At 41.6% G+C, this 16869-nt stretch overlaps 1 protein-coding gene across 1 annotated transcript in view; it reads left to right on the top strand.

Annotated features, from left to right (window-relative positions):
• The window catches only part of LOC128410231 (protein eyes shut homolog), a 472516-nt gene that overhangs the window by 348145 nt on the left and 107502 nt on the right, over positions 1 to 16869 (top strand). The window contains exons 25-26 of the mRNA XM_053381165.1: positions 7484 to 7645; positions 15963 to 16116. Coding sequence (XP_053237140.1) covers positions 7484 to 7645; positions 15963 to 16116 — 316 coding nt within the window. The remainder of the gene's footprint in view (positions 1 to 7483; positions 7646 to 15962; positions 16117 to 16869) is intronic.

Below are 16869 nucleotides of genomic sequence, written 5' to 3'. Positions count from 1 at the left end.
GCTCTCCTTTATCATCTGCAAAATTACAGCTCCTCCTTCCTTTTCCTCAGGAACAACATATATCTCCTTCTCCACACTCTCAAAGCTCTCAAGTTTCTCTTTTTGTCCAGCTACATGGACTTCCTGAATGAAATCCTTATCAAATTCAGTGATGTTATTTACTGTTAAGTTCAGAGTTGCGACATTTGTAGCCAAAACATCAATTTGGCCTTGTAACTTTCCCAAGAGAACAAAAACTCTGTCCAATTGAGCTTGAATTTTCCCTTCTCCAGCCATTCTTGTAATGTCCCAAATCCCCCTCTAGAGGGATTTTGGTAACTTAATATTCCTTCCAGTTCAAATCCAAAAGTCAAGTTAGTTTGTAACAGTTCTTCCTTGTTTTCAACAAATTGTAACCGAATTGTAACAAATATAGCCAGCAAAAGCAACAGAAACTAAGTTCTCTTTTCCCGTCTTGACAGCTAATTTGACAGCCTTCAAACTCTTCAATACCTCATCAACAGGCTCTCTCGCGGAGCACTCCCGGGTCTGGGGGGGTGGCACTTCAGCTCCCAAGATTAGCTCTTTATCCTCCAGTAAGATTTCTTATACTGCCAAATTGTGAAATTAATGTCTTTTACCAAGTAAAAAAGAAAGGGTTCTCTCGACCTTAGTTAGCAGGTCCTTGCTTTAGATTATTTACAAGACGGGGAGACGGACTTCCTGTTTGCGCCTTCCCCGATCGTGCCTAATTCAAAAAAAAAAAATTCTTTACAATTCCAATTTCCGTACTACTCACGGGTTGTTGCTTTAAAATCCAATTGCTCACAAGAAGAAGTCAGCGCTCTCTGACCATGGCAATGTAGCTTCACTCCGCAGGAGAAGCAGTCAACTCTCAGCACCGCGCCGCTCACCCCGTCCCCCATTCCGAAGCCTTTAAAAAGGCTCCTTCGCTGGTCGGGGGGGGCAAATGGTGCCCGCCGAGTCACCAGGTTCACAGGCTTCACCGCCTGTGATTTTTGAGGGTCCCCGCGTCGCCGCAGCGGTCAAGACCCAATCCTGCAGAGCCGATTCCCTCCGGAGCTTGGAGGGAATCCGCCATTAGCCGATGGCGCTAACCCAGAAGTCAGGCAGAGTGTCAGTATAGAGGACTTGGGAAAGGTGGCGTACCTATTACAGTGGTACCTTGGGTTAAGAACTTAATTCGTTCTGGAGGTCTGTTCTTAACCTGAAACTGTTCTTAACCTGAAGCACCACCTTAGCTAATGGGGCCTCCCACTGCTGCCGCGCCGTGGTTGCATGATTTCTGTTCTCATCCTGAAGCAAAGTTCTTAACCTGAGGTACTATTTCTGGGTTAACGGAGTCTGTAACCTGACGTGTCTGTAACCCGAGGTACCACTGTATTAGCAGGATATGGGGTGAAGAGGAAAAAATGGCTTGTGGCAGCAGTGCTTTAAAGAGAACCCTTATGTATTTGTGTGTTTTGTTACAAGCTGCCTTATTAATGCCCACATGCTATATACTGGGATAGGAAACTGGAAGTTGCTCGTGTGAGCATCTTGTATCGTGTACATGTAATTAATTGTTGAATGTGCATTAACAGAAGATATCCTATCCTGATCAAAAAGAGGGAATTCCATGAGCCCCATAGCACAAAATCTGTTTTTGAAAATTGGGGTTAACAGTTTTCTGTGGGGGCTGCAAGTCTAGGGCACAAAATAGTCTGGCACCAGCACTAAGGACAGGCAATCCTTGTATACAATGTGGTTCAACTAGATTCTGCTCTTAAAAGAAAAAAGAAAAATGCCTGGTAGCAAAGTCTTGAAAACAGAGCGAGAAATCAAGGTGGATGCAAATGCCATTCAAATGTTTCCAGTAGTCCCATCAGTCATAGACCATTATTTGAGCCAAGTTTGACTTTGCGAAAACGGAAGAAAATCCAGATGTCGTTACAAATTCACATTTCAGTTTTCTAGTACCCATCAGCAATTTTTTTGAAATGGATCTAGTAATCTGTCTGCTTGCCGCTTGATTGGTTGCATCCATGCAATTTATCAATGTTTTCCTCTCTGCCTTGACCAGCAAAATATGTAGGTTGCTGACAGTTGATAGTTAAGAAAAGTACTTTCCAGATTTCCTGAATCAGCATATTTGATATATGCGCAATTGCAAACTACCGTGATACACTACTTTGCCAGCACAAGGACCCCAGGTTTTACAGACCCCTCCTGTACTTTTGGGACTCTGTATTTATTTTGGTGGAAGGCAACCATCATGCACACACATGGCAATCCAAAACCGATGGCTGGTAAATAGGAATTCTCAAAGCAGAATAACTCAGTAGTCGAATACTGTCATCAGATGCAAGTGACTGCATGTTAGTGGCAAGGAAGGGAGGTGAAGGTGATAAGTTAGACTTTGAAAGCTAATGCCCTGTTATCCCAAATAAACAAAACATAATGTTATTTTGACCTTCAGCATTTCTCACATAATCTATAAGTACCCACGCTGTCTACTATATGCTGGTGAGGCACTGATATATTCTTCCAATGTTTCTCAAAGCCTTTTTATTTTATTTTTTAAAAAATCTATTATCTTCTAAACACAGACTGCAGAAATTGATTCTACTCGTTTCCAGCTTTCTTTACAATACATAACAAATTTGACATAGACTTACTGGTTATGTTTAAGATCAATAAAAATGTAGATTATGATGAATTTTAATGCACTACTGGCTTTTAAAATCTTTTTGAAGCTTCCTTATTAGTGTTTTGTAAAATATTGCGGTATGTCTGGCTGTAAATACATTTGATCCAAATATACTGGAGTTAAGGAAGGAGAAGGAGTTGTCAAATCTACTTTTACTTTTGATAAAAGGTGCTTTTCAAAAATACTCAGCATATTTAGATAGTCATATTTATGAGACAAGTGCCATAGAAAACGAGGAAATCCTTAGTAGGCCACATAAATACATTACATATTGTGTGCTCTTAAGCTGTATTTACACATATTTGGTTTATGCATTTCTGGTGGTTATTATTTATTGATATATTGTTTATCGCTGTACTTTAGCACCAAATTCCCACTAGTGCCAAGCTGAACTGGCAGAATTCTCAACAGCAGATGTGGCAATTATGGGCAGAAAAAGTGAGGCTGAAGTCTGGTCAATATGAGTTTTAGGGAGCATAGCATCCTAAGCTGAGCTCCCAGGGGTGGGTTGAAGAGCCACAGGGGGCCATGGACCACCCTCTCTGCTGCCCCATCTTCCGTGAGCTGGCAGAGTTTAGAAAGTGACGGTTTCTCCATTGATCCCAGGATCTCCCTCTGCCAGGACTGTGCAAAGCCAGCAAATGTTAGTTCATAACTTGGGGAGAGAGGGAATTGGGTAGCAAAATGTGGTCTGGCTGAATGCAGCTTGTGTTTCCCTTCAGGTCTCATGGTCATAAGAGTTGCCTTGACTAAGCAAACCAAGACCTGCCTGGCCCAACTTTCTCCTTCTGACAATAGCTAACCCATCAAGTAGTCACGTGATTGCTTTCTGAGTAGAGCAAGTTCAGTATGTTCCCGAGTAGTAATGGAGCAGCTGCAGGTTCTACAGTGGTACCTCGGGTTAAGTACTTAATTCGTTCCAGAGGTCCATTCTTAACCTGAAACTGTTCTTAACCTAAAGCACCACTTTAGCTAATGGGGCCTCCTGCTGCCGCTGCACTGCCGGAGCACGTTTTCTGTTCTCATCCTGAAGCAAAGTTCTTAACCCGAGGTACTATTTCTGAGTTAGCGGAGTCTGTAACCTGAAGTGTATGTAACCTGCAGCGTATGTAACCCGAGGTACCACTGTATTCTTAAATGCACTAAATTCATGGATTAACTTCTACAGCACATTATGGATAGCCCACAGTGCTGATTTCAATATCCAACAATACTAATATTGTTTAAAGTGAATGCAAAAAAGTAAGGACACCATTTTTAAAATTCCAAAGAACCACGAGAGCCCTATTGAATTCATGTATTTTTTAAAGAAAGAAAATGTAGTTTATTAGCAGTCGTTCCGGTCACGTGTATAAGGCAAGCAGATGGATATGGGGAGGGGGATTTTGCTGCATAGGAATTCCACCTGAAAGTACAGCAAAATACTGCTTCATCAGCTATGCAGGCATTTAAACTGAGCTGTCAACCACATTTCTAATCTATGAATTTGTTTCATTAAAGTATCTGGTACAATTAATCATTTTGATTGGCAATATGTGGCAACAAAGAGTTGCTTTTTCAGACATTGAGATTCTTTTATTATTCCAGCAGCTGTACCTCTATGGAATAAGAGTGCTCTGCTGCTGAGTCTGTCTTTGGATGGCGGTTCTGTCTTTACATATAGCCGTTTTATAGTTTTGACTACATCCCACCATCACAATATATGCAGATAATATGCTAATTTATCTTTATGGCAGCTCTCAAGGGTCATTACCAAGGCGTAGTAAAATATACTGAGGACATTAATAATGATCGTAATAAAACTGGCTTTGGAAAGCATTAAGAACAACATAATGATGCTTGCAGAGCTGCAAATATCTTGGTGAAAGGATGAATGTGCATTAAATGGACTTTCATTTTGGTAGCATTCATTTTGATTCAGATGAGTGTATAAAACAAGTTAATTTACCATTTGCCAAGAACCGGTTAAAGATTTAATCATGGAAAGTGCATTTACTTTGAATGTGTTATTACTGCCAAACTTGCACCTTTGCAAATTGGATTGCTTTTTGCTGGAAGGTGCTTGCAGATTAAGAAATGGAAGGGCTACTGACCCAGCTGCTATGAGATCTGATTACTAGAGTTTAAAAGCAGGAGGTGGGTTTGTATATAGAAATTGGTATTTAAAAAAGATGCATATTTATATATTTATTTTAAAAAACACAAGTCAGAAGATACCAAGCCAACTTCATCAGCAACATGCTTGAACGCTGTATATTCTATGGATGGAATAGTTCTCCATAAGATTTGAGTCTCAATTTCAACCTCCTGGAGGCAGGTTGTTGTTGTTGTTGTTGTTGTTGTTGTTGTTGTTGTTGTTGTTGTATTTCTATACTACCCTTCTATACTACCCTTCACCCAAGATCAGAGATTGATATAAAAATAACAAAGAATAACAATAACCCTCCCTAAGACTTGTGGCTGGGCCCAAGAAGAAAAGCACAACCAATAATGTTTTCAGTGAGCCGGGAAGCCTCTGTATAGGGCACCATGTACCTGAGGAGCACACACATGCTTCCTTTCATTCATTCATTATTAAATTTCTATACCGCCCTTCATCCAAAGATCACAGGGCGGTTCACAAAGTAACAATATAAAATGAGAATACAAAAAACATAATAAAACAAAAACCAACAACCCCACAGACATATTGTTTTTGCTTTATTTATGCTTACACACCAACAAGATACACAAAAAGAAAAAGACATCATCCCACAAAGGCCTAATTTTTTTCCATTGTTTCTGGTTTCTTCCTCGCACGGTAAGGGTGAGTCAGCAGTCAGCCTTTTGTCCCCGCCATTTTCCCTTCTCTTCAATCCTTTCTCCCTCCTTCCTCGTTGTGCTGGTCCCATGGGTTACCCGAGAGGCGAGGTCCAAGTTCGGTCCGTGGTCAAAGGTGCAACGTGGAGGCAGTCCGTAGTAGCTGAAGCTGGGTGGAGGGCAGGGAGTTGGGTGAAGTCAGGAACAGGCTTGCAAGCAGGGAACCAGAGCAGGTCAGGAGCTCAGGCAGGAAAGCAGGACAGGATTCAGGCAGGAACTAGCAACCAACAATGTAGCTCCCACAACTTGGGACTGGAGCTGGCTGGCTTTTCTCTGCCCTGAGACATAGGGCAGCCATGATCCTCTGGTGACTCGCCTCTCCTGGCCTGGAGGCAAGCACTCCTCCTGCAGGAACTTAGTTCCCTCCGCCTATCTGCCCTGAGCCTCTGCAGCTCAGGAGAGGCTGGAGGGTTACATTGATCTCATTGCCCTCGTTCTTCCCTTACTCCCTTTTAACTCTTGCAAAGCGGAGCGCCTTCCCGTCACGCCTGACGCTCATTCCAGATCTTCTACAATTAGGTCCTCTTCTTCAGGTGCTGGTCTAATACGGGCCCAGTTTCGGGCTATTGCCTTCTCAAACTCTGGAAAGCTCTTGAAGACCTTTGTCACAAGTGGTGCCACAGGAGGCTGCTCCTTGTGCTGGAGCGGGGCCACTTTGTTGCTCTTTTTGAGCTGCATTGCGCTTCTCAGTCGTCTGAGCCACTCTGTTCCATGAAGGAAAAGTCCTCTGAACCTTCCTTCTTCCTGAAGGTCTGGAACGGACCGCATGGTTGATGCTGGCTCCGCCTCCTCTTTAAGCAGTCAAAATCAGAAAAAATCCAAATCCTCTGCTTTCTCTCTTACCGCACCTACACACCTCTCTCTTTTTCTCCTCACTAACCCACAATGGACACCTGTAGTTGGTGGCTTTTAAGGGAGAAGCAGGAGATGTCACAAAGGAGGGCAGACCATTGTTACCATGGCAACCCACCCACCTTCCTGCTAATATGTTAGACAAACTTACAGAATGGAGTGTAGATCTATCAGCACAGGAGCAGCCAATCAAAGTTACTGGAGGATGGACACATGAGCGTTTTAGATAAGGCAGAGACTCCACCACCCCCTGCCAACATACCTAGTGGTCAGGGATGGTGGGAATTGTAGTCCAGCAATATCTGGAGGCCTGCAGGTTCCACTCCCTTGCTGCGCAGGTTAGGCCACTTGCCAGTTTTCCAAACACCAAGCCAAAATCAGACTAATTTTCACAGCCTTTTCTTTTTGAATGTGTGTCTGTAATATTAACCAAGTGAAATGTTAGTCCACGGCCCAGTTCTGAGGAATGTGACCCACATGCTTGGAAGCTAGTGTAGCAGCTTCTTGATTGATTGATTGATTGATTGATTGATTGATTGATTGAATTTATATACTGCCCTATACACAGAAGTCTCAGGACAGTTCACACAACAAAATCAAAATATAAAACCACAAAATATATAATCAAAATAAAAACCCACCCAGAAATCTGCTTCTGGTTCTTAGTAATACCAGTACTTTTGATATGATTTTAAATGAGGGTGGGCAACTTTCTGGCTTGTTGGATCTGGGATATAGAGATCTATCTTTCTATCAACTATAAGTACAACTAATATATAGGACTGCAGCCAGTATACATCCTGGGGAAGAATACAAACCAGGCAGCCAGAAACATAATGAACTTAAACAAGAGGAAGCAAAAGAAGCTCAAGGATACTAATCAAACCTCCCATTTTTGAACACCAGTTTGTCCTTCCTTGCCAACCATTCTAACCAGGCAAGGTATCCTGGGGAAAAGGTTGGCCTTGCAAGTTTTTCTTTGACTCGGAGTAATTATGCTTAGGCAGTGATGACATGGAGACGTTCTGCTGATGAAACTTCATTTAATTTTATACTGACTGCCCTTTTAATATTTTGTTCTAGATACAACCCTATTTTTCCCATCGTTCGCCGTGAATTCATATTTGGAACTACCTTCTCTAACATCTCTGTCTAAGGACAGACATGCATCAGGACCACAGTGGAACCGAATGATGATTCACTTGACAGTGAAGACTACTGCTTTGAATGGCACCCTCCTTTACAGTGAGTAGCCTAGGGTTTTGTTTTTGCTTTTGTTGCACAAATTGCTTCATAATTATTATTTCATTTCACTCTCACTGCAACCCTGAGCAACTTCATTGAACAGGAGAGAATGAGCATGACTTAGACGAATTACTGTTTTATCTCTGTTACATATATTTAAACACTTTTTTAAAAAAGTTGATTATAAAGAGAACAGTACATTAAAAAGAGAAGACAAATCCTTCCAGGTAGGTTAGGATAATACTTTGACTTTGATGTAATTATGTGAGCAGAACAACTTCCACTCGTGCTCCTCTACTTTTCTCCTGTATGCCCCCTGCTTTCTCCCCAGATCAGGGGTCAGCAAACCTTTTCAGCAGGGTGCCGGTCCACTGCCCCTCAGAACTTGTGGGGGGGCTGGACTATATTTTGAAAAAGAAAACGAACGAATTCCTATGCCCCACAAATAACCCAGAGATGCATTTTAAATAAAAGGACACATTCTACTCATGTAAAAACACACTGAATACCGGACCGTCCGTGGGCCGGATTTAGAAGGCGATTGGGCCGCATCCGGCCCCCGGGCCTTAGTTTGCCCACCCATGCCCCAGATCTTTCTCATAAAGTTGGGGAAATCCCTAGAATTGATTTAAGGAACACATGCAGTGAGGGGAGGAGAATGTTCCATTATGCAAGGAAAAATCCTTGTGCTGACTGACATTTACCTTAGAACTGCATTGAATACAACCCTTAATGCTGATGTATGATTTGGCATTAAAGGGATGAGTCTTGGGCTGCTACACTCCTCCTTCCTTTCCCCACATACTCCGGTTTCCTCCTGCCTTTCCTGCTTTGTGCCCCAACGTAGCTGGTCATTGCATTCAAACCAGACAAGTTATGAGAAGGAGAAATCAGTGAAAAACACTTCTTTCTGTGTGCCCCATCCCAATCTCTCTACAAGTGGGAGAATCCTGTGACTGGATTCTTCTCTCAAAAACTCTGAATTCAAGCCTCTCTCTTTTTTTTCAAATTCTAGTTAAAAGGCAAAGAACTCTAGTTAGAGCAAAAACATCAACGAAACATTTGGGTCACTTGATTATATATGAATAAAATGTAACGTCTGCAACTGTGTAAATGAACTATAGCACATATCAACAAAAAGAGGTGATGAGGTACTAGATGTAAAGAAACAGGAAGTCTAGAAAGAAAAACAAAGGAAGTTTGGGAAGCATTTCACCCTACCCTGCATGCTTTGATTGCTACATTCCTCTCCTAATTAGGATGAGAGGAAAAATTGATTCAGTATGCATTCAAAGCCCAATTTATCAAATTTACACTTTCTAAAACAGTATAGAGCTATACTTCAGAATTTGCCCTTACCTGAAAACTTGTGGTGCAGTTCTCCAACCAATGTTTAAAAAAAATGCACATATTATGAGAAAGTGTGTGTTCAAAGATGAAAATAGCATGCAAAAATTCATTCTGTCAAGATAGAATTGCTTGCAGAAATGTGTGCATTAGTCAAAACTGCGTGTAGAATTGTGTTTATTAAGAGGAATTCACACTAGATTGATTTTTGTGAGCATTTTTTAAAAAGCACAAAATGTAGAGAACTGAATTTAAGATTAGAAAAATGAGAAACTGAGAGCATTGAAACTGACAGGCCGTTCCATCCCTATTCCTGACATTTGACAGCATCATAACTTAAAATCAGCTTGCCCATGTTCATAAGTAACACCAAAAATGTGCAGTTTAAAATTTTGTATTTACTACCTGCCTTGGGCCAGTCACTAACTCTCAGCTTGACCTGCCTCATATGGTTGTTGGGAAGATATACAAGGAGGTGTAAAATAGCTGCAAAATGGGGACTCCCAGGTAAATAGGGTTGTGCTGTAATCCTTTCTGCATTTATTTTGGGAGTAAGCCCCACTGAATTTAAAAGGAATTATTTCTGATTAGACTTAGTTAGGATTACACCATTAGTCCTTGTAGCATAGGCATCAAATTTAGGTCCTTCTAACCAAAGTGATGCATCTTTGTACTATAAATGGCAACGTTTCTCTGCCCCCAAATTGGTACAACTCCAAGATTCCAGCCAACCATAATCTGACTTGATTATTTTGTGTTTACTTAAGATGCTTAAATCCCAATCATGTACAGTTGAACTTACATCCAGGCTAGTGTGCACAGGGGAACAATTCCCAAAAGGAGTTCTCTTAGGCCTGTAACCCCTGAGGGTGGGGAACTGTGGAAAGCAATGTGGTCTGCTTTTATTTTTGAAATGGTTTATTTATTTGCTTAGCTGCTCAGTAAAGAAATAAAACATACTTCCTTTTTCTACTGCTCTGTTCCAATAGCAGAACCACTGAGGATTTTAAAATGTTATGGGTTTTTTAAACATTAATAATTTAAATGTGTTTAAAATATTTCATATCATAACCTTCCTTCATAACATAGTTTTATAACGGTATTTAAATTCTGTTCTGCGTTGAAAGTGACCCTTACAAGAAAGCCAAGGCTGCAATCCTATACCCACTTACCCAGGATTAAGTCCAAAGGTGAAGAGAGATAAGAGGAAAAAGTAGAACTTTAAACTAGAGATTCAAAGTGTAAGAAAATCACACTGGAGCAGGTAGGCAGTTCATTTAGTGAGAAGAGGGAATGGCAGCTACTTAAGACCCTAAGGATTCCTGCTGCCTGGTAACCAAACCACTGACTTGTCAGTCACAGCTCTGACATTATGCCTGGCTAAAAATGCTGAAAAGCATCCAGGCCAGCTCATCTCAAGGAAATCACTTAGAAATTTGCTTGCACGTTTTCCTTCATATCTTCCCTTCCATGAGGCCTAGTGACTTACTTTTTATTGAAAAAGTGAAAGCTCAAAGAGCCCAGGCTGCCTGGTGGCTGTGAGCCTGGTACCTCAGCATTTATTTATTTCTTTTTTCTTTTTTCTTTTTTTGTTTACTCGGCAGACCTGCCGACAGAGGAGAAACTGGAAAGACTAAACAAACCATAATGACACTAGTGCCTATTTGGGGGTAAATTGACTGGACCAGTGCATACAGCAGCAGGAAATGAGGCACTGCCATGCACTCATGTGAAATGACATTTACCCAGCAGTGAAATCTGATTCGTACAGTATTGGCATGGAATACCATGGTATTGTGCCACATAGTACAATTTGTGTAAACATTACTGGAGTACCACAAGACCACCACGGAGGTGGGTCTAATTACAGGGGTCAGCAAACTTTTTCAGCAGGGGACCTGTCCACTGTCCCTCAGACCTTGTGGGGGGCCAGACTATATTTTGGAGGGAAATGAATGAATTCCTATGCCCTACAAATAACCCAGAGATGAATTTTAAATAAAAGCACACATTCTACTCACGTAAAAACACCAGGCAGGCCCCACAAATAACCCAGAGATGCATTTTAAATAAAAGCACACATTCTACTCATGTAAAAACAAACTGGTTCCTGGACCATCTGCGGGCCCGATTTAGAAGGCGATTGGGCCTGGTTGAGGTTGTGTCCACTATAAATAGATTGGGCAGAAAAGCTTTTATGGTACTGTCATTCTGTGATTTGATCACTACATTCTCTGAAATGATCTAATTCCATGCAGTAGCAGCCATTCATGCCTGCTGAAAAATTATAGTGCCCAGATCAAGGGGGGCACTCTGTGAGGCACAAGAAGCTACCACCTGAAGGAGAAAATGTGTGGGCACTTTCTGCTTGTGCAGGGGAAAGATCTGGATTGCACCCCCATAAAGCTCTCTTTTAATTTAGGATTTGCTTCAAGTGAAATAATATTGTTTGTCCTCGAATATTTTTTCTGGACTGGGACAAATATATATATTCTTCTAGCTATAAGGGGGTGGGGAAAAAATGGTCACAAATGGATACAACAATAATTTTGAAATGTAAGTAGACAGCTTAAATTCTATATAATTTTAAAATAGGAAAGTGAACAGTGGTATATATAAATATTTTAAATAAATAAAATAGTGCCAGGCCAGCAAAGAGTAAAACAGGGGAAACCTCATTATTTAATTTTGTGCCATTTCCCTCCTGGGATATAAGGAATCCAGCTAGAGAAGGCAGGCCTATAATAATTTTTCATCCATTGGTTTCTTGATTGTAAAAAAGAGCAAGGAGTCTCTTAAAGATGAACAGGTATGCTGTAGTGTAGTAGAAACTTTTTGCTTCTTTTGATGCAGTCTTGCAAGACTTTGTTTTTGCCATGGAACTAACATGGCTAGAAGTTGTTGGCTGTAGACTGCGCACATTCATGAGATATAAAGAAACATCAGGAATTAACAGCAGGGATGGATTCTAAATTGCTGCATTGGACGGCAGTACAGTACCACAAACTGCAGTGCCTTGTGTACAGTGACTTCCTTTGTTATTTCACTCCGCTGTGCCATATGCCTTTGGACTAGTGGGCCATCTCCCCATGGAGCCTTGACTCTCATGTGCATTGCTATCTTGTATCCAGCTGTTCCCTGTGGAGCTGTCAGCCTGCAGCCCCTAGGCAAAGCCATAACAGCTGTCGGCTCTGCAGAGATCCGGCATTTCTCAGGACGACTCCACAGCACCAGCAGAGTACTAAAAAAAGCACAGTAGAGCCAGATGGTGATTTCACAAACTGCTAAGGATTACACAAGGTGGTTTCTGAGTTTTTTCAGCAAACGCTTCCTTATAGGTGAAACATTCACATGACACTCTCCCATTATGCACTTAGTCATGAGAATTATTGCGGGGACCATCGTGTAATTCAGAAAGCAGGTAATGTGGGAGAGTCTCCCTTGCAAATGTTCGCTTGGAAATAGGTGCTGCAAAAATCAGTAGGGCTTAAGCCAAAACACGAGCATAGGATTTCAGCCTAAGAGCATGATCTTGTACAGAGTTATTTGCTATTTATTAGAAGCATTATTTGTCTTGGCTCCTTCGGGTGAAGTCTCTGACACTCAATAGCTGAGCTGGTATGGGGGCATGGAATGTTCATTTGCAGCGGAAACCACCGGTGTTTGCAACTGCAGGCCATAGCCATGTGGGAAGGGGCAGTTGTTGGCATGGCTGGGATGAAATGCTCACACTAAGGCAGGCTGAGGTCCAGAAGTGGCCTTGAAGTCACTGGAGTGGGGAGACTAAAGGCAGCAAGGCAGGAGAAAGGGGCAGAATGTCTTGAGATATTGTTGGACTCCGATTCCCATCCACCCCTGCCAACATTGATGGTGGACGTTGTAGTCCAACTGCATCTGGAGGGCACCAGGTTAGCCACTCAGAGCTATGCTATGAAAAGTGAGGGAAGAAGATAGGAATGCTGCAGAGGCTGATCAAGAGACAAGACAGCCAGAGGAAGTAGGTACTAGCTCTGGAGTTTGGAGCATTGAAGGGGAATCTTTCCAGTTGTTGCTTTCCTTTGTATGTTTCTGGTTTATATCATCAAACTACAGTGTTACCTCGGGTTAAGTACTTAATTCGTTCCGGAGGTCCGTTCTTAACCTGAAACTGTTCTTAACCTGAAGCACCACTTTAGCTAATGGGGCCTCCTGCTGCCGCTGCACCACTGCCGCATGATTTCTGCTCTCATCCTGAAGCAACGTTCTTAACCCGAGGTACTATTTCTGGGTTAGCGGAGTCTGTAACCTGAAGCGTATGTAACCCGAGGTACCACTGTAAATAAATAAATATTCCAAAACACATAGTTCAACCAAAAATTGTAACCTTTTATGTATTGCATAACAGATTCCCTCGATCCTGATTAGTCATTGATTTCTGCCTTAAAAGAGCTATATTTTCCTATAAGATAATTATGGGGGGTGTGGGGAGAATAAGGACGCAAATAAAGTGGAGAATGAAAGAAAAATATACCTTATTAGAAGAATCAACACAGAGGAGAGGAAGGATAAGATAAAGAATGTGTCAGGTGGTGTGCATGTTACCTTTTTAAAAAAAATCTGCTTCCTTAAAGTAACACCGGTTGAAAGGTTTTGCCATGGGAAGTATAACCGCGGAACAAACATTTAACTTTTTTTGTGTTTCCTTTGGAAAAGAACTGAGGCTCCGCCAGAAACCACACACAATAAAGATTTTGGAGCAGACATTTGACCCCATCCCAGGAGGTGAATCATACCCACTCCTTTAAGAAATGGTGGTTCAGTGACAGGCTTTTCTGCTGATGGAAATGCCTCATAGTTGGGATCAGAAACTAGAATATCAGAAGCAAACATCCTCACCTTCTGCTTTTTATGGCCATGAAAGGCAGGTCTGGCTGAGCTGGAAGAAATTTAAAACACCCAAGTATTTTTTTCCTATCCATGTCCCCGCACCATAAGTCATATTTCTGCATATTCTGCATATATTATTTTTCATGGGTTTATACCATGCCTTTTCCAAAACTATGCAGCGTGGCAAAACACAAAATTTAATGTAAATGTGGGTCTGTTTATGTGTTATATTTTTACACTGGGGTGCAGGATGATCCAAATATTTCTAATGGAATTGTTATTCAGATCCCAGCTCCTGAATTATTATATTTAGGGCTCCGCTCAGTCTCAATGCTGGTGCCAGGTTTTGGGAGGTCTCTCAGTAGACTGCTCTTCCCACGTCTCCTGCAGAAATGTTGTACGGCTCTGTAAGTGTAAGAAGATTCTAATTTAATGGCTCGTAAATTGGCTTTCATTGCAATTTCTCTGGAAACACAAGTTCAGGCAGTTAAAGGTCTTCATAAGCTTTATCAGCTGGCCAGCTAGCACCTCTTTATGTTTCTGAAGTCTGTGTCTAAAAAGTATCACTTTTCCTTTAGAGCGATTGATGGTGAGCTTTTCCTGTGAAGGCTAAAAACTAACTTATCTTGATTTTGATCACCGCCCAAATGGCACTGCAATGGCCCACTTGGCCTAGGCCATTTAAACTATTACTCCATTCTGCTCAAAGCACAAGCTCAGCAGGAGTGGAACACGCTGAAAAGATTTGACTGATTGGTTTAGCACTTTAATTTTCAGTTGTTGGTGTAAAATTTTACAAGTGTATATATAAAAGTAAATGACTTTAAAAACGTGTCACTTTTACTGACATGGTAGACAAAAGCCTTCTCAGCTAAATAATCATTGTTTTAAAGGAGACCATTATTGACTGTGGGCAGATTATCACAACAATAAATTGAACTGTGCCACTTAACTCAGCAGCTCCAAATCATTGTTGAGAAGCACTTCTTTATATATCTGAAGGCTTTATTAACATCGAGCTGGTTGATCAGTTGCACAATATTAGGAGCCTTAAGTGATGGTTGTTTATAGACATTTATACTAGCTGCCAGCAGAATGGACTATTTTAAAAAAAATAATAATAAGGGCGGAGAGGATAGAATTGGAGGTATACAATTCATAGAAAATTAATTTGGAGCCTAGACACTAACAAGAAGCTAACTTTAACAAGAACAGCTGGCACAACTACTCCAGTAGACTTATCACCAGCTACTTTCTAAAATGCAAGAACATAAATTTTTGTTGTTTAGTCGTTTAGTGGTGTCTGACTCTTCGTGACCCCATGGACCAGAGCACGCCAGGCACTCCTGTCTTCCATTGCCTCCTGCAGTTTGGTCAAACTCATGCTGGTAGCTTCAAGAACACTGTCCAACCATCTCGTCCTCTCTCGTCCCCTTCTCCTTGTGCCCTCAGTCTTTCCCAACATCAGGGTCTTTTCCAGGGTGTCTTCTCATGAGATGTCCAAAGTATTGGAGCCTCAACTTCAGGATCTGTCCTTCCAGTGAGCACTCAGGGCTGATTTCCTACAGAATGGATAGGTTTGATCTTCTTGCAGTCCATGGGACTCTCAAGAGTCTCCTCCAGCACCATAATTCAAAAGCATAGGACAGAAATACCTTGATTCAATTATTTATTCATAAGACTTTCCCCTCCCAATAATGTGTTTATGCGTACTTACATTTATATCATACCTTTTTTTCATCATGGAATACAAAGCAGTGTATGCATGGTTTCCAGGCAAATACCTTTCATATGGGCAGAACCATCAATTCTATAATAATAGTACGTGCTGGGGGCTTTCTAATGTACAAGCAGCATTAGTTTGTTTTCCTGTCATTACTGCATAATCATTATGCCTGATAGCAGAAGTGTCCAAAGAGAATAGTGTTTGCTGAGCATCGTGGAGCTCTCACTGAAAACATATAATTAGCAACCTGTGTGCATAATTTGATCTTTCAGAAATTACTTTTTTTGCTGTTTGGCTCCTCCATCTTTCTTTTCTTTCCTCCTTTTGCTTTCAGCTATTTATGCTCTTTTCCCTAAATTATTTTGTTGTATTTTAAAGCCGGTGATGAGGATGCCAGAGGACATTTTCTTCACCTTTACCTTGATGATGGTAGACCAACAGCTCAGCTTGGCTGTAGCACTTCACGGGACATTCTGACGGCAACTGTCAATCACTCCATTAGCAGAGATGCCCTTGTGCCGATCACAGTCAGGTATGGATTTCCTATGCTTTGTTGAAGTGAGACTTGCACAGTATAACTGTGTTTATTTGTTGCTGAGAAACCCAGAAACATTAAATATAAAGGCCAAGCATGCTTCTAAATAGAAAAAAAAAACACTTCTCTGGGTTGGGATCGTAAGGATCAGTGGGAGACATGTTACTTTGAATGCAATAGTTTCCTGGTTCCACCCCTGGGCTCTCAAGTTAAAGGAATGAGTAGCAGATAATATGAAAGCCTCCTTGCCTCAAACTCTAGAGTAGAGGGAGGGAACCAGCAGCCTTCTAGATGTCATTCAATTCCAGTTCAACTCCAACTAGCCCTGCAGATGTTGTTGGACTCCAACTCCCATAAGCCCCAGCCACCTTTGCCAATGATCAAGGATTATGGGAGTTGTGGTCTGACATCCTATGGAAGGCCACAGGTTCCCCATCGGTCAGAACAGACAATACAGGGATAAATGGGCATGTGGTTTGACCTGGTAAAAAGTAGCTTCCTTTGACAGATATCACAGTCAGGGTGATGGCGTAGGGGTACACATGGGCAAGCTGTCTCCAAGTTTGGGAATGTTATTCTGTGGTTATATTATAATTTCCTTGCCAAAATGTGCCCAGGCAGATAATGTAACTTGAAAGTCATGAAAATGAACAGCTTTAAAGTAGAGACTAGACAGCCTTCAAAGTAGACCACAATGAGGAGAAACTCTCTTTCCTCAGCACTCTCTTTTCACCTTAGAAATCATACCCT

This window comes from Podarcis raffonei, chromosome 3, assembly GCF_027172205.1.
Source record: "Podarcis raffonei isolate rPodRaf1 chromosome 3, rPodRaf1.pri, whole genome shotgun sequence".
NCBI classification, from domain to species: Eukaryota; Metazoa; Chordata; class Lepidosauria; order Squamata; family Lacertidae; genus Podarcis; species Podarcis raffonei.
The sequence above is the reverse complement of the archived record's forward strand: the minus strand, read 5'-3'. Positions and strand labels throughout refer to the sequence as shown.